This window comes from Sturnus vulgaris, chromosome 11, assembly GCF_052056855.1.
Source record: "Sturnus vulgaris isolate bStuVul1 chromosome 11, bStuVul1.hap1, whole genome shotgun sequence".
In the NCBI taxonomy this organism is placed as follows: Eukaryota; Metazoa; Chordata; class Aves; order Passeriformes; family Sturnidae; genus Sturnus; species Sturnus vulgaris.
The window spans coordinates 15,692,802-15,711,859 of NC_142253.1; the positions used below are offsets into that span (position 1 = coordinate 15,692,802).

Genomic DNA, 19,058 nt, shown 5'->3' on the forward strand with positions numbered 1-19,058 from the left:
AAACATACCACAAGTTACATGTATGTAACTTCTCGTTTCCCAGTGGCACAATGTTCAATTCCCCTTTCCAAAGCACCTCACCATCATTCAGTTTATATTAAAAAAAAATCCATGTGAGTTATAGGGGTGTGAGTTAGAACCAAGGCAGACTCAAGGGCAGCTTTCTCTCCACTCCTTACCCACTGGATTGTCCAGTTTATCTCCAGAAATATCTCTACATGGTCTAGTGTCCAGAAAACAAACTTATTTCTCACTACTGCTTCATATATCTAACTCCTAAGGGTTTCTGACAGCCCCAAGCTGTGTATGTGCCATCAACACTAATTTTGTTAGAAGAAAACAAGCACTCAGAAGAGTAAAACAAAACCTATAGGTTTTACACCATCATTTGCTAAAGATACCCTAAGACTTTAGTTAGTTTTTTCTTTAGAACAGATGCTTGTAATATAAGCATTTAATAGTGCATGTTTATAAACAGCACTGGCAAAGAGAGGGAACACAGAAAAAACACACCCAAAACACCAATCAGTGAGGGAAAATGGCCATGTGATGAAATGCTGCAACTGAAGCAAGGTGATTATCCCAGTTTAATATTTCTTAAACATTAGAACAACACAGCAAGTTGCAGCTCAAGAGTAAAATTATGACTGCCTACTCTTCTAAGGTTTAAGACTTAACAGTCAGGGAAAAAGAAATTACATGCTTATTTCTTGCCTCTTAGACTCTATTGTGAAATAATGCAAATGCAAAAGAAGGTTGTGAAACCAAACTGGGACATGGAACAATCTAGATCAGCTGTGCTGCAATTCATCAGCCCTCAAAACTCTCTTGGATCTTGTGAAATTAGAGTCAAGAGTTGATATTTTCCAGGTTCACTTACTACCAAACAAATTATCAGCTGTCCTTTCCTTTGACCTAGAATTAGGTTTTGTTTTTTCCTTAAATGTGTTAAGGACGGATGTTCTTTGTATCAAGCTGTTACTGCTAGAGATCTGAAGTTTACAAAGTGTTCTTTGCAGTTTCTATGGCCTTCAGTTCAAGGCCCATTCTCCAAAAATCCTGTACTACTTAGAGGCTCACACAGAAATATCTCTGACTTGAAGCCAACACAACCACTCTTCCAAGTAAGGTTAGCCCTGTGTTTTACCCATCACTTATCCAAGTTAACCACTGCTAATCCATTGTATCCCTTTGATCACTGATAACCACCAGTCTCCCTTTGCCTCCCATGGGGATGAGTTCCCCATCCTGCTGTTCTTCCTGAAAAGCATCTGCTCCTAGACCTGAAGAAGCCCATTCTCTTCTGTTTCTCCTCTTCTTGTCCAAACCACCAGTTCTTAACATGACGTTGGTACAAAGGATTAAGAATTCACATTTGTTCCCTGGCCAGCCTTGTGCCACTAGCTGTTCCGAGCTGCTCTGGCATTCACTTCCTCAGGGTCACCTTTTGCTTCCTACGGCTCTGATGCCAACAGCAACAATCCCATCACACATCCTGCTCCTCAGGCACCATCCTCACCTCATTCATTCTCCTGTTTTCAGTTTCTAGGATTAGGAGCATAAATATGCACAAGCAGCATGTGCTCAAACAGTGGAGTTCTTTAGAGCAGAGATAGTAATTCAATACTTTTTTTTTTTCTGGATGTACATTTTTACTGTTGTACTAACAGCAAACGACAATTATTAGAATGACCAAATTCCAGCAGCGCTAGGGAAACAAAGCATTTATCTGTAGTGAGGGGGGAATGTTTAACCACAGGAAGTCCACTATTTATCTCTCATTATAAACATCCTCTGCTGGCCTCCTCAAACAACTTTCACTGGGGCCTACTTAGTTATTTGTTTTTTATGTCCATGTTTACAGCCCACTGCTTGATTCAGAGGTTAAAGCAATCTGAATATCCAATGCCAAGAACAGCTTTAATTCAACCTATTCAGAGACAAAACTTTTCACAAGTGACCACAAAAGGCAAGCCACAGCTATTAATAACAATATAACAATAACATCCAGTGCCTTCAGGTGTGACTTTGGAAGGTCACACCAGAACAGTTACCTCAGCTACACCTGCCACCTGCTGTAAAAGCTGCCTGCTCAGTAGGCTGTAAATGGATACAACTCCTCCTTGCAGACCTTGTACCACACAGACTAAAAGAACCAGCTCTTCAAAGCCCTGTGACAGCTAAACTTTGGCACAGCTCAACAGATTTCTTCCTCCCAAGACAACTGTAGTTGCTACAACTTTTAGAAAATCACACTAAAAACCCAAGGAAGTTATTTTCTAGACAATTCTGCTGAGTCCTCAACTGGAAGCGTGTACAATTCTGCTCATCCACCTTCTAGAAGGATAAAGACTAAAGGTAGTGCAGATAAAGGTCAGCAGCATGAAGCAGAAAATTAAAAAAAAACACCAACCACGGGAGGCTGAAAGAGTTCATCTTGTTTGGCCAAGAAACTCAGAACAGAGTGACTAATTTCACTTTTCCCACTGCAAAGCTATACTTTGAGGACAAGAAAACCACTTCCATCTTGAGCTGGTATTTTTGGAACAGTAACATCTGACACAGCTACCTGAAGCAGCAAAGAACTGGAACTGCTCAGCTCAATACACCCATCTGGGCAGTCCATCCTGAGCTGCCACAGCACAGCTACAGCACCCACAGGTCAAACTGCCTCACCAGAACAAAGGGCAACACAAGACACATGGAAACCTTAGGGAAAAGGAGTCTGCAACACCCTTGCATGAGAAAAATGATGAAATGTTCTCAGTTTGCTGAAACAAGATAGATGGGTTTATCAAGGAAGAGTAACTTTTGCTCCTTTGCAGGCTGTTTGTAATTCTTATGTATCACAAATGACTGCAGACTTTTCATGGGTAGGGCTATAAAAGGATTAAAAAAAAAAAAAAAAGGCAATCTCTTCCTCTAGCAAAAGGTTTTTTCCATTTATAAAAGGTCTTAGGAGTTAAACTTATAGAGTCCTACAAAAACCCCACAGGCATGTGAAATATGTTTTAATTTATAGTCAAGTGAAGCTAAATAATTCTGCCAAGAAGACAATGTACATCGTCAAATTAGACATGATTCACATGCAATTTTGTTCTTGGGTCTGGAGGATTTTTTTGTAAAACAGTATCTGTGTCAGAGTTATAACAGATATTACTCTGCTTGGAAAAGAGATGCCACATTAAGGCTAAAATTAAGCAGTCTTCTAAGCATGTTTATAAAGCACTTACACACATTTCCTGACCCTCTTCCTATTTCAGCATTCATCTCAACCTACCATGGTTCAGATGCTGCAGTAATTCAGTTCCCACAGAAAAACACTCCTGCCTGCTTGCCCAGCACACAACAAGAGTTAGGGGTTTGTGTTCGTTTTTTTCTTTTGTTTGTTTGTTTTGGTTGTGGGTTTTGTTGTTTTTTGGGGTTTGGTTTGTTTGTTTTTTGGGTTTTTTGGGGGGGGGGGGGGGGGGGGGAGATTTTCTTTTTTAGCAAGGGCTGGACCAAAGCACGAGCTGAGAGAACCAACAAGACTGCAGCCCATGGACTCCTGCCACACCGGCAGAGCCTCAGCTTTGTCAGCACAGCCTCTTTGCATGACAAATACAAACAATTCTACACGACAAAGCCCCTTTTGTCTGCAAAACTGCCGTGTACCGGGCCTCAGTTACTTAAGTAAGGGGGGAAAATGAAAGGAAGAGGGGGAAAAAACAACCTGTGATGCAAAGTTTGTTAATGAACTATGGTTTACAAGCGCCACAGCCAAAGGCTCAGGAGGCTGATGACTTGGTTGGCTGCACCTCAAAATATGGGAAGTCATTAACTCATAGAACAGATGGGCTGATACAGCATTGGCCTTAAAGGGAAAAAAACCCCACAAAGGACCACAACAACCAAAACAAGAACACTGTGACATTTTTAGGCCTCTCTCCGAGACGAATATACTGAATATAAACCCACCCTGCCACTAGCGCGTCTAATAAATAAAAAACCCAAACAAACCCGCAAAACACCAACAAAAGCAACCAAGAGAACACATTCATTCCAGCTCGGTTTGCCTGCCTTCCGCCGGGCGCAGAGCCAGCAGCTTCGGGGCCGGACCCTGCGCGGAGGACCCAGCCCGGAGCCCCGGCAGTGCCCGACGCCCGGCGCGGACGGGGCTCGGCTCCATCCCCTCGCCCCCCGGGTGCCGCTCACCGCCGCGCTGCGCGCTGTGCCCCGCGGGCAGCCCGTTATCGTAGGGCTCCCACGTCTTCTGCAGAGGGTTCTGCGTGAGCTCCCGCGCCGCCGGTGCCGCCGCCATCCTCGGCCGCTCCCGGCTCCCACCGCAGCGGCGGCGGCGGGCGGGGCGCGCCGGGGCCGCCCCCGGGGCAGGGCCGGCGGGGGAAGCCGCAGCCCCGCGCTGCCCCCCGGGCACGGGGAAGCCGCTCCGGGGACAACGAGACCCCCGCGGGAAGGTTCAGGCCCCGGGGAGGCTCGTGCTGCGAGCAGGTGACTCCGCTCCGTGCTGCTGCTGCTGCTGCTCTGGCTGCACGGAACACCACGCTGCCTCTGAAAAGCAATTTTTTATTTTTTTTTTAAAAAACCTCAACAAAACCTAAATATAGAACGCCCAGGGAGCGTGCAGTGTGTTTTAATTCATGCATTGAGTGACACATTTTTCCAATTAAACTCTGTTTTGGCCTGAAGGCTAAATTAATAGCAATGCAGAAAAACATAAATCATAGGTTCCCCTACATCCTATTTGGCTCCCAAAAGAAATGCTGTCACAAATGGCCCTGGGAAGCTGCAGTGGGAGCAGTGGTTTGACTGAACACGACACCCAGCTGTCACCTCCCCATATCACCTTTATCAGCTTTACAGCTTGGGGAAACCCACTTCATTAACTGGCCTGAGCAAAGCCCTAAAAAAGCTCAGTATTTCACATATATACACCTCTCTATATATTTTACAGAAAATAAATGCAATAAAACACAATGAAAATATGGTAGTGAAGCATGATACACACTTCCATTATTAATCACTCCATTATTATGACGCTGGCCTAAACACAAGTACAGGCCAGTACATACTTTCTTTTTTAATACTAACCAGACTCTGACCACCTGAGGATTATTTTTAGTTTTTCTGTTCTATTACAAGTTAAAATGTACCCTTCTAAACAGCAAAAAAATCAGTTCTCAGAGACATTTGGCAATACACCTCTGGGAAGAGTGAGTATTGTTTTTCCAGAACCATGTTTGCTTGTTTCCTCTGTTTTTTCCCCCTGTTCTAACTTATTTCCCTCTCTCCAAAACCAATTAGTTTTCCACTGTAGGTGCCCTACACTATATTTTCACCCAAGATTTTCTTCCTGATTTTGTTTTGGGTCCATAGCTGATGTGGGGATGGGCAGAGGGGCTACAGGAACTATATTGCAAGGGTCAGAACACAGGGAGCAAAGAGAGGGAGGTTTTGAATAAGCTTAAAAGCTTGGTTTCTTCTGTCAACCGTGTGTTTACTTCCAACAGTTGCCCAAAGAGGCGTGAGCAGGAACAGTTCAACCTCTGTCCCAGGTTAATCCCAAGAGCCTGTCTCCTGTGCACACACAGAATATTTCAACACACACATGACAAACTCCAGAGTAGAGTCCAGCAGCAGGATGTGACCCCTCGCTCTCCTGTGATGGCAGCAAGGCAAACACCAACATCTTCCAGCTTTCCTGAAAATGCCTCCAGTAAAGCCAAGAGGCTCAACAACAGATGTAATATTAACAGACAGGGGAGATTAATAGGAATACCAATTTATAAACCACACTTCTCAGGTTTGTTTTACATACATCAAGTAGAAAACTTATTAAATCCTTCCAGCCTCTCGAAACAACGTTTGTACTTCCTTTCTGCAAATCCACACCTGCACAAGAACTGATCTTGTGAAGTCTGATCACACACCTGCCTTGAGCCAAGAACACTGACCTGAAGTTGTTCATATAAGAACAGCATTTTAAAGAAGTCTGTAAGGTGAATGACCACGTTTCTAAGTCTCCTCCTCAAAGCACCAGGTATAGAGCCAGTTAATTAATTCCTTTCTGCTGAGGCAGATTCAAACCAGTGGCACCTGCACAAAACTTCAGTTAAGGGTTTGTCTGTAATAACATTAGGGGTGTTCAGAGACACCTGCTAGCCTTTGTTTTTGTGAGGCCAAGAGTTCAGCTTAGCTGATGACAAGCTTATGTGATTATGTTGTATTCAAGGGTTAGTTGTTTTGCGGTTTGTTTTTAAACCTCAGTGCAGTAATGAGCTATTTGATCAAGGACACGGAGAAAGCAAATACAGAAATCTTGACTACTCCTGAGGTCTCATTTCAAAACATGGTTTACAAGGGCACTACATTCACTTCCTGGGAAATGACAGAGCGAGTGTTGATCGTTATATTCCCAATGAATGACAGAGATCACCTTCTGCACAATCTCACTGTCATCAGTTGCTGTATCAATGCAAAGGCTGGAGGAGCATAGCTGATGCCTGCGGGTGAAGAGCTTTGTTTGCTACAGGGAAACCATGAACAAGCCTTTACTCCTGGGAAGACTTTTACACAAAGCATCTGCTTTCAGGGCCATGGTGAGCAGAGAGCTTACCTGAGAAACCACTTCTCTCCTGAGGCAAAACATCAGGGGGAAGGGCAAACGAACTGCAGAATGGGAAATAACGTGCTTGAGCCAAGTGACAAAGTTATACTCACTCTCTAAACAACTGACTGACAAGACAGGAAACCTGGGGTTTACGGCAACAGCAAATGGTAATTATAGTTAGAGGTAGGGAGAAATAAAAGAGACTGAACCAAGGTTTCTGCTTGATCCTACAGAAATCCAACGCTGTATCTTATGGCAGCCATATAATCCAAGTTTCATAATACATACAAGTAACTTCCATGTATCTCGTTTCCCTAGTAAAGATATCACCTTTTAATCTGACAGCCCATAAAACGGCCATAAAACACGCAACATCTCTTCCTCCCATCCTTCCACCATCTCTCTGGCAGCACACTTGGAACAGGGAAAGATGATTTCCCAGTCTCTCAGGTGCCCACGCCCTCAGCACCCCGAGCGCACTCAGCTCCCCACAAACCCACACACAGGCCCTGCGTGTGCCCGAGCGCCACGAGGGATCCGCGGCACCGCAACGAGACATGGGCACAGCCAGCGGTGACGCAGGGGCTTCTGGAGCGTTTTCCGACAGCCCTCTCGCAGGCTCCGGGGACACTCCAGGGACATCCTGGGGACACTCCGGGGACATCCTGGGGACATCAAGGGGACGCCGCTCAGGCTCCCGCGGCCGCCGGGACCGCCCGCGCCGCCAGGCGGCGCCCTGGCCCCTCGGCGGACACTGCACGGGCGCCCCCTGGTGGCTGCCGCGAGCAAAGGCACCGCCCCCGGCACAGCCCCGGGGAGACAGCGGGGACACAGCGGGGACACAGCGGGGACACAGCGGGGACACAGCGGGGACAACAGAGCCCCGGGGGTGACACCACAGCCCCGGGGCGGGGGACACGCAGCGCTGACCATCCCTGTGCTTAGAGCTGCTCTAAGCCTGTGGCCAAGCAGTTCCCCATGGAAAATGAATTCCCTGTCACCCTTCAGAAAGGCATTGTCACAGCCAAGTGACACCGGGATCGCCGTGCCAGGAGATAGCAAAGTTTCGCAGAACTAAAATACACCAGGACTTGGCTTTGCAGCATACATGGTAGAGTTTACAGAAAGCTACAAAGAAGGAAAACCCATCTACCAGCCCCGAGTTATTTCTTAACCCAAATGAAAAAAAAATACTGTGAGTAGTGAGCTCACACTTAGAACTAAATATCCCCATTTCTTTCTAGATATTAAACACTAACAAATTATATTTCATCATTAATCTATTACTTCAATTTCTCTAAAGTAATTCTCCTTACAATAAGTCACAAGATGTATTTTGCAGTCCCACATTATCAACTACCTACTTTTGACAAAACCCACAGTCCCTGACCTCTACACACACAACTGGCAATAATCAGCCGGAAAAAACCTGTATCCAAACCCTCTCTATTGCAGGTTACTTCTCCAGCTCGAAATGACAAACAGGAACTAGTTTAAATTATCCCATCTTAAGATTGGCATCTGCATTTTCTACATCTGGCAACAGTGAGAGGGGGAGAGATCAGAGTTTAAGCTCTTATTCCCGTTTAAGAAGGTGCAGAGACAGGGCTGTGAGGCTCCCCACTTACAACTACTCCGAAAGAAATCACCAGTTTTGTTTCAGCACAAATTGAGAAGACACAGAGGAACACAGACTTTGCAATGATCTTTACATACGACTGTTATTCAAGAAATACAGACACACAACAGCACAGCCTTCAGCCACACACGGATTTTACATATCCAGCCTTGAAACCCATCCAAAGCTCCCAGTTCCCCATGGATTGGTTGGCTCAGCTAACAGGCAGCCTGCCACACTGCATCACAGTGTTTGTATAAAGCAGACAGGATAATTCCTGTTGAACTTACAACTGATTTTCTCTTTCAGTGAAAATAAAGTAATGAAAAAGATGTCAAATGTACCTTCAGCAGGCTGGTGGCAGTCCTTCATTGGCCAAAATCTATGCAGCTGGAAGCATCACTCCAGGACAGCAGCTATCTAATTTATATAAGGCTGTTACAACACTGCAAGCCAATGAGAGGAGTCAGCGACCAAACACACAGCTATGCTTCACCCTTTCTGTTAACGAGTAACAACAGTCCAGAATTTCAAAACTGGGTTTCAGGTGGAATGGGAGAGATTTCTCCCCACTCAGCTGATATGAGGCACATTGCTGATGGGTTTTTCTGACCAAGTATTTGTTGGGGTGCTCTTACATGGAGAAAAGGCTTGTAAAAGCACCCAGCTTCTGCTATAATGACCAAAGCTACTGCAGAGCAGCTGGGACACTTGGCCTGTTCTGTCACATCCCTTGGTACACTAAGATCTCAGCAGGGAACAGACTGCTCCCTCCTCCAGGTAATTCCCATATTCCTGAAGAGCAGATCAAGCCTGGCAGGTTTTTCCTCCCTGTGCCAGAGAAGTCCCTAACAACCGGCCTAAAACACAATGCCCTTCTGCTCAGTATGTTGTGACCTCTGTAAGCCAGGCACCGACCCAGCTTTGCTATTCAATTGCCAAAAGAAAACCCAGAGATGAAAGAAGCTGCTCCAAAAAATGCATCTCTCTTCCTGAGCTCCTGGACGATGACACAGAGTATGTCTTGGGAACAGTCATCCTCCACAAGAGATCCCTCAGGAGCTAAAAGCTTCTCACAGAGCTTCCCACAGAGAATGGAGTAAGGTCTTTCCCATTCAGAGCTTGGCAAGCACAATGAGCAATCAAGGCACAGAGGTGCAATGCTGGGTTAGCACAGTGACATACACTGACTCACACCTTCTCAGTTCAGGCTCTCAGGATATTTTGTTATATCAGCTTCTTAAATGAAGACTTCCCACCTCATCAAGGCCACCTATGGTTCCCTCCTCAACCCAAAGTGCCATCCTCCTTTTTGTTTTCCCACAGTCTAATGTCCCACCAGTCAACCCAGCAAAAATGACCAATAGCCCACTAAGTTCCCAGAAATTTCAAGCATTCCACGTGACAGGTTCAGCAGGTTCCCCAGACCATCTCCACAGGTCCTTCCATTTGGGACTTGATTCCAAACCAACTGAAATCACAGGGGCCAGGCCTTGTGATACACGGCCCTAGCACTTCCTTCGTTTCTTCTGAGCAACAAGTAAGTTTTATTAGTGGCACCATCCACTCCATAGCTTATTTCCTATCACTGCCTAAAGGGAAAATATTCCAGTTGTCTTGGAGAAGACTGCTACCCCAAAGACAAGCAAAAAGCCATTAAGAATTTAGAAGTAAAACAAGTATCTGCCTCAGCAAGACACACCTTCAGAAATTACTTTGTAAGAGTTCATTTTACTACCAGACATCATGGCTACAGATCACTCTATTAAAGGAATTGATAACAAAAACCCAGATGCTTTAGATGAGAATAAGCTACTACTAAGGACAAGAAAATTCTTCAGTGCTAACTGAGGAATAGATTTAAACAGCACCTAAAGTCCCACACAGACAAAGTCATATACAGATACTAAAGAGACCCCTTGAGCTGAAACAAAATATTACTTAGCATAGATAAGGAATATAATTCATCCAAACAGAAAACATTAATGTCAGGTAAATCAGCAAGAAAACAAGCTCCCATCTATTCCAACAACCATCAACATGTCTGATACAAGGAAGATCTGACAGGGTTCAGGCACTCAGGAGCCTCACACCACACTTATTTAGCTGGAGAGACAGATAATTCCCACAGCAATTTGCATTTATGGTGTTTTCCTCATTGTCTACTGCAACATCATCAGAGTTATTCACAGTGCATGCAAAGCAATGAGGTATCCCTGACAGCAGTGTTCATGTGTGGCTGGATTCCAGCATGGCTGTGTTTTTCAAACCATGACGACCCAACCATCAGGAAACAAGCACCAGCCACACAAAGATTTTATTTTAAGAACTGCACCAATAAACTCTTGGACGGCTTTCTACAGAACTCACACCTTGCACTGCAGGAATATAAACTGTATCACGGGAGATATCTGAGAAGCAGAACATCATCTCACCAACACCGTGAGAACCCCAGAGCAAACACTGAGACTCACAGATACAGCAGCATCAATTAAAAATATATACACCTTGCCACACTGTCACTCTGTCCTTTATGTGAACCATTCCTCAAGGCATGGTCACTCAGAGTATTTTCCTTATTTCTAAGTATATAAATATGTTAGTCTAGATGTTTATCACATCTCAGAAGAAATAACTGATCTCTTTTAAATGTGGGAGAAATTTAATGTCTGGAGATAAACCCTTTTGATGAGATGCTGTTGTTTTTACACAAGGAAGTGTTAAGCCTGGCATTAGGGGTAGATTTAAGGCTACCCTGCATTAATTCTGAAGGAATTAATCTGTTAAATCTGAAGGACAAATCACTAAATCTTTCACCTTCAGTCCAAAGTCCTCTCCCATTTTTACCTCAGAGAGAACACTGAAATAATTTCCCTGAAAAACAGGCAAGATCCTCAAGTTGTGCTTCCAGGTATTGCTTAAAACTATTCCCATCATCACAAAGTTGAGCAACATTTTAAATCTTCCTGTTATGATGCAACATAAAGGAAAGATTGCATCCATTATTCACGTTTTCTGAGTGCAACCCAGTGGTAAAAAGCCCTTTGTAGATAAACTCTCCTGCTGCACACCAGAGACTCCAAACTATTTACATGAGGGGGCCTGTGCTTTTAAGAAGTGCAGAAAGAGGACATTAAAACACACAGCATTTGCACAAATTGCCTATTTACATTCACATGTCCAGGAGTTGATTTAAAATCCGAGTTTCCAAGATGGCAAGTGCACTGAGGAGAGTCATTCCTGCACATTGTTCTGGTAGAACCTGATGTTGTTACTACAGCAACAGCACGAAGAGCCTGGCACAGCCCTGCATGGTGGGTGCACCTCAGACACTCCCCATATCCCTGCAAGGCTGATACAGCAGCAAGTCCACTCCAGGCACCTGATATCCGTGATTTAACCGTGAAAAACAAAGGCTGGATCAATCTGTAGGATTTGACAGAGGTGGGAAAACAAAAGCACACCTGCATCCATGGGGATGTCTGTCTTTGTGCCGCTGGAATCTGCTTGCAAGCAACCTGTGCCAAGCAGTCTTTGTGCCTCTGTCACCTCCAAGCTCTCTATTCCTTTTCAATCACCAGGCATATTAGAAAACATTCCCAGTTCAGAGTTTTAGTTTGCAGGTATGAGTAGTAACATAATTAAAGGGAGCACAAGGAAAGGACTGACAGTTTTAAGTACAACAGACAGCCCTTATTCAGGCTGACAGGCTTATGAATTATGCTCAGCTACTTTTATATTAGATATTTGAACACTTCTGGTGTATCCACATCTTTTCTCCTGTCACTCAGGTAGGATCCTATGAATCCCACTTGCTCATAACAGTAGGTCTAGGTTGCTAAATTAAAAAAAAAATTAAAGCTAAAACAAGGGCAGCTGCCTTCTCAGAGTAGAACTAAAACACTTTACACCATCTTTAAAACCAAATGCTATCAAATTACTTCAGAAGTACTATTTCACAAGAGCTGTCACTTCAAAGCAAAACATCTGTAAAAACTTGCTACATGCGTTACGGAAGTTGGCTGATGAGATGAAAAAGGAGAATATACTGACAACAAAGAGTACACAAAATTTGCATGTGATTCAAATGCATGAAGTACACCAAATTAATTTTTAAAAAATCTTGAAGGCTTCGGGACAGACCTACGTATCAGATGGCAGCAGTTTAAAAGATAAGAGATAAGAGAGCTTGGGAAGCACCACCCCGGGTTTGGGGCATGAAATACTGAACGACTGATGGGGAACTCAAAGGGGAAAAGGCAAGGAGGAAAACAGCCACTGGGCTGGGTCACAAACCCCTGCAGGTGTAGAGTGGATCTGTGAGTCACCAGCACTTAACAGAAGTTGAAGCCATGTGAACACCTGGAAAAGGGCACAGGGAGACAAGAGCAAGGCAAGGTCAAACCGTGGGAGGAGGAGGAGGAAACGCTGGATCAGGATGGGGGAAGAACATCACCAAAGAAAGAACAGCTCATTGGAAGTGCAGAGATAGGAACAAAACAGGGGTCTGCAAACATTTCAGTGACATAAATAACATGTAAATAGAGAAAAGCACCCAAAGCAGGCCTGGGACAAGAAATGGTAATGGAGAGGGGGTACAACCTCACCCTGTAAGAGGGACTAGACGTCACTGAGAGCCAGAATAAATTGTAAAAAGGGGGGACAGGAGTTAAAGGTTCAACAGAGGACAGTCCAGCCTACCTTACAGAACAGGTAGGTCACTGAGGGAAAAGGCAATGGAAGCAAGAGCAAAGAGTAACATGCCCAAAGTCCCCTCAGTTACACTTGGGTTCCTGCACATCGGCAAAGCAGGTTTTGTGAAAGTAAAGATTAAATCCATCTGGAAAAGCAGCGTGGAAAACTGACACTGACACAAGGAGGAAAACAACTCACAGCATATGCGACGCCAGCTGCTGCTGGAAATATACTTAAGCTCTGTGAAAAAGGAGGGTATTCATCCAAATAAAAATACAAGCAAACCAGAGCAAAGCTTCTCAGAAGCAACCAGCGACAGAATTTATAATAAAAGCAAAATTCATCTTAATTTGGCAAACTACAATGAAGGCAGGTAGTCTAAAACAACACCAAAGGGGGAAAAAATGCAGGCCAGACACTCAGATCTAAATCACAGTGAATCTCAGTATTCAGAGCCTCCAGGGCAGGTTTCTCATTTTCTGTGTATTTTGCAAGTAGACCTAGATGGCTTATTAGCTTCCTGAGACTAACAGGATCAGTGTGCAAATGGGGAAGCTTAATAAGAGTAATAAAATTATGACAGCCAAAATAATCAAATTTACAGAATGCAGGCAAGCTAAACAGCATGCTGCAGTTAAACTCTTGCAAGGGGAAACATCCACCAAGTCAGGCTCCAGTATAATATTAATAAAGAAGCCTTCTCTTCAAAACAAACAAAAAAAAGCAGCCCACCTGAGTTATCATTATATTTTGAAAAAATAACTTTGGTTCAGCACAAGTGTGTCCCTAGAGAAAATTTTTTAAAATTATTTAGGTGCACAGAAGGCAATACTCCATCACATACAGCATAAGGGACAGCTTTTGGCACCAGAATGTGTAAAAACACATTCCAAAATCTAAATATCAATTGAAAGCCAAGAAGGATACAAAAATAGAAAACAAAGCAAGGGAATCAGAAGCAAAAGAGCACACCAGCCCTCACACTCACCACCTCCAGTGAAACACCAGCTGTCCAGGACTGCTGGCTCCAGACACCCCACCCTGGGCTGTCTGTGCCTGCTCACCACCAGGGACATCTGAACCTGCTTTCACACAGGACAGAGGTCTCAGAAACTTTACTCTTCCACATTTCAATGAAAACTGGTTAGCAGGAGTGAAGAGGTGCCCTACCAATGCTCCCAGGACACACAGTGCTCTGAGCTGGTCCTACCAGACCTGGGACTGACACCAGACCAGCCCAAATCCCTGGAACTGGCCCAGCCTGGGGAAGAAAAACCAGTTAAAGCCCCAAATCTGTGGGAGATGTCTCTTCCAGAACTACTTGGATTTTTAACGTCCTCTACTCTAATTCCCAGATGGAGAATTTTTCAGGGAAAAATGAAGAAGAATCTGCGAGACTGATCTCCTACCAAAAATGAGTAATGACTTCAGTAGTTACAGGGCTGCTCTCCCACCTCCTTTGCCCCATCGGTCCACCTCTCACAAGCCATCTGACATTTTCTAATTGCAAGAGGTCATGAACCCCTGAAATCTCCTCATTGTTTTGGGGAAACCAATTACACATGGGTAGCAGAAAAAAAATACAAAGCTCTTTTTTTTTCTTCCCCGTCCTTAATGCAGAAGGTAAATGCTGCACAGCTCAAGGATATCAACAGGGTTCCCATGAACAACAAATGCTGCTTGTTATTAACCAATATCAATTAGATTTCCAGGGATATATGACCATAAAAAGAAGGAAAAAAACAGCCTTCAATCCAAAGAGTGTCAGTGGTCATTGGTCAGAAGCAGTTTCAGATACATTAAAACCACTCATGGTGGCTGTGCTCCTGAAGTCAAAACAGGGAGTGAGGTCATAGAGAAGATTTTAGCAATAATAAATCACCAGAAATATTTTGTCTTTGCATGTTTTGATTTAAACTATCCACTGGCAAACTATGCCTAACCCGAACATGAGGATATCTTGCTGCTTAAGGAAATTTCCCCATTTAGGCACGTAAAACATGCAGGATCAAACCCAGCCTCTGCAGCACCAGCTCAGACTGAGACAACTCACCAAGTGTGCTGCTGTCTGCACATGGAGAAATCTGTCACGTGGGGATCCACTGCCAGAAAAGCAACACCACGAGTGGCTTTTCCAGTGAGGCAGGAATAGCACAATAGCACATCCAAGCCATTTTTAGGTGTCCCTCTGGTGACAGGCACCAATCTGCAGCAGATCCGGGGCTGGCGGGGGCTGTTGGAGTTCTGGCTTGGAGGAGAGAACTGCCAGGGAGCCTGGATCACACAGCTCCATGGCTGGATCACACAGCTCCATGGGCTGGATCACACAGCTCCCCTGGGCTGGATCACACAGCTCCCCTGGGCTGGATCACACAGCTCCATGGGCTGGATCACACAGCTCCATGGGCTGGATCACACAGCTCCCCAGGGCTGGATCACACAGCTCCATGGGCTGGATCACACAGCTCCCCAGGGCTGGATCACACAGCTCCATGGGCTGGATCACACAGCTCCCCTGGGCTGGATCACACAGCTCCATGGGCTGGATCACACAGCTCCATGGCTGGATCACACAGCTCCATGGCTGGATCACACAGCTCCCCTGGGCTGGATCACACAGCTCCATGGGCTGGATCACACAGCTCCCCAGGGCTGGATCACACAGCTCCCCAGGGCTGGATCACACAGCTCCATGGGCTGGATCACACAGATCCCCTGGGCTGGATCACACAGCTCCATGGCTGGATCACACAGCTCCATGGGCTGGATCACACAAATCCCCTGGGCTGGATCACACAGCTCCCCTGGGCTGGATCACACAAATCCCCCGGGCTGGATCACACAGCTCCATGGCTGGATCACACAGCTCCATGGGCTGGATCACACAGCTCCATGGGCTGGATCACACAGCTCCCCTGGGCTGGATCACACAGCTCCCCTGGGCTGGATCACACAGCTCCCCAGGGCTGGATCACACAGCTCCACGGCTGGATCACACAGCTCCACGGGCTGGATCACACAGCTCCATGGGCTGGATCACACAGCTCCATGGGCTGGATCACACAGCTCCATGGGCTGGATCACACAAATCCCCCGGGCTGGATCACACAGCTCCACGGCTGGATCACACAGCTCCACGGCTGGATCACACAGCTCCATGGGCTGGATCACACAGCTCCATGGGCTGGATCACACAGCTCCCCAGGGCTGGATCACACAGCTCCATGGGCTGGATCACACAGCTCCATGGGCTGGATCACACAGCTCCCCTGGGCTGGATCACACAGCTCCATGGGCTGGATCACACAGCTCCCCAGGGCTGGATCACACAGCTCCCCAGGGCTGGATCACACAGCTCCATGGGCTGGATCACACAGCTCCATGGGCTGGATCACACAGCTCCATGGCTGGATCACACAGCTCCATGGGCTGGATCACACAGCTCCATGGCTGGATCACACAGCTCCATGGGCTGGATCACACAGCTCCCCTGGGCTGGATCACACAGCTCCCCTGGGCTGGATCACACAGCTCCCCTGGGCTGGATCACACAGCTCCATGGCTGGATCACACAGCTCCCCTGGGCTGGATCACACAAATCCCCCGGGCTGGATCACACAGCTCCATGGCTGGATCACACAGCTCCATGGGCTGGATCACACAGCTCCCCAGGGCTGGATCACACAGCTCCATGGGCTGGATCACACAGCTCCATGGCTGGATCACACAGCTCCATGGCTGGATCACACAGATCCCCTGGGCTGGATCACACAGCTCCATGGCTGGATCACACAGCTCCATGGCTGGATCACACAAATCCCCTGGGCTGGATCACACAGCTCCCCTGGGCTGGATCACACAAATCCCCCGGGCTGGATCACACAGCTCCATGGCTGGATCACACAGCTCCATGGGCTGGATCACACAGCTCCCCTGGGCTGGATCACACAGCTCCCCTGGGCTGGATCACACAGCTCCCCAGGGCTGGATCACACAGCTCCCCAGGGCTGGATCACACAAATCCCCCGGGCTGGATCACACAGCTCCATGGGCTGGATCACACAGCTCCCCAGGGCTGGATCACACAAATCCCCCGGGCTGGATCACACAGCTCCACGGCTGGATCACACAGCTCCACGGCTGGATCACACAGCTCCATGGGCTGGATCACACAGCTCCATGGGCTGGATCACACAGCTCCCCAGGGCTGGATCACACAGCTCCATGGGCTGGATCACACAGCTCCCCAGGGCTGGATCACACAGCTCCATGGGCTGGATCACACAGCTCCCCTGGGCTGGATCACACAGCTCCCCTGGGCTGGATCACACAGCTCCCCTGGGCTGGATCACACAGCTCCATGGGCTGGATCACACAGCTCCCCAGGGCTGGATCACACAGCTCCCCTGGGCTGGATCACACAGCTCCCCTGGGCTGGATCACACAGCTCCCCTGGGCTGGATCACACAGCTCCATGGCTGGATCACACAGCTCCATGGCTGGATCACACAGCTCCATGGGCTGGATCACACAGCTCCCCTGGGCTGGATCACACAGCTCCCCTGGGCTGGATCACACAGCTCCATGGCTGGATCACACAGCTCCATGGCTGGATCACACAGCTCCATGGCTGGATCACACAGCTCCCCTGGGCTGGATCACACAGCTCCCCTGGGCTGGATCACACAAATCCCCCGGGCTGGATCACACAGCTCCATGGCTGGATCACACAGCTCCATGGCTGGATCACACAGCTCCATGGGCTGGATCACACAGCTCCCCTGGGCTGGATCACACAGCTCCCCAGGGCTGGATCACACAGCTCCATGGGCTGGATCACACAGCTCCCCAGGGCTGGATCACACAAATCCCCCGGGCTGGATCACACAGCTCCACGGCTGGATCACACAGCTCCCCAGGGCTGGATCACACAGCTCCATGGGCTGGATCACACAGCTCCATGGGCTGGATCACACAGCTCCATGGGCTGGATCACACACAACTGTAGCTCACCTTCAAAGTCAAAAAGAGAGGCAAGAACTTTAAACTCTTTAAAGAAAAAAGTGAATGAACTTTTCCTACATTTTTCTACTCATGCATTGCCTGTAAATAATATACTGAATACATATACTGAATCACCTGGAAACTGATGCCATACAGGCATTTCAGACATCCAAGTGCAAAAATTACAGCTTTAAATTCCATGTTTCAATGTAGCAGGCACTTATTTCTACAAGGGCACTCCTGAGAAATCCATCCCATTTTATTAATAAAACATTTGCAAAACATCCTTTTTATCCATCACATGGATACAAGTTAGTTGCAATTAACAGACTCATCATTTGTATTCATGGCAGCTCAGAGCTTCAGGATTAATTCCAGTGCATTACTTCAGACCCTTAAATGTTGAGGACACCAACACCCAGGAAAGCTCCTCATTCAGCAGCTTCTCAAATGAGAGATAAGTCTGGCAGAATCAAAACACAGTCCTAAAGGTACTTAAAACTGCAGTGCTGTAATAGCACAGATAAATTGACACATTTTACACAAAAAACCCAAGTATTTCTTCTCTTTGCATGGACACAAATTCACAGGCTCAGCACACCAGAGTGATTTTGGAGAAGGTTCTGGGAGATGTTATAGCAACTTCCAGCGCCTAAAGGGGATCCAAGAGAGCTGCAGAGGGCCTTTTGACAAGAGCATGGAGTGGCAAGACAAGGGAGAATGGGCAGGGCTAGATGGGATATTAGGAATAAATTCTTCCCCATGAGGGTAGTGAGTTCCTGGCACAGGTTGCCCAGAGATGCTGTGAGTGCCCCACCCCTGGAAATGTCCAAGGCCAGGTGGGATGGGACCTGAGCACCCTGGGATAGTGGAAGGTGCTCCTGCTCACGGCATGGGCTGGGATGGGATGAACTTTAATCTCCTTCCAACCCAAACCATCCCATGATTTTACTTCACCAGGTCAGCACCTCAGCAGGCAACAGGTTCAGTATGTCTGGAGATTAGGATTCATAATCAGTGAGTGTTTACAATACTTAGGGCCAGGTTTTGGCAGGCACCCAGGAACAAGCCTGGTTTATAAGCCACCCTGGCCCCACGTTGGAACCTTGTCAGAACACTCCAGACCAGTGCTGC

General features: G+C 46.8%; 1 protein-coding gene across 9 annotated transcripts in view; it reads right to left on the minus strand.

Annotated features, from left to right (window-relative positions):
• LOC106849218 (6-phosphofructo-2-kinase/fructose-2,6-bisphosphatase 4) overlaps nucleotides 1-19,058 on the minus strand; it is a 53,054-nt gene that overhangs the window by 30,999 nt on the left and 2,997 nt on the right. For 4 of the 9 annotated variants that reach the window (XM_014869676.2, XM_014869677.2, XM_088171593.1 and 1 more), the window contains exon 1: nucleotides 4,195-4,346. The exons of 1 other annotated variant lie outside the window; for it this stretch is intronic. In XM_014869676.2, the coding sequence (XP_014725162.1) occupies nucleotides 4,195-4,300 (106 nt within the window). In that variant the 5' untranslated portion in view covers nucleotides 4,301-4,346. Of the gene's footprint in view, nucleotides 1-4,194; nucleotides 4,347-8,569; nucleotides 8,652-19,058 lie in introns of those variants that run through there. 4 more of the 9 variants (XM_088171598.1, XM_088171599.1, XM_088171595.1 and 1 more) reach the window with 2 other exon arrangements.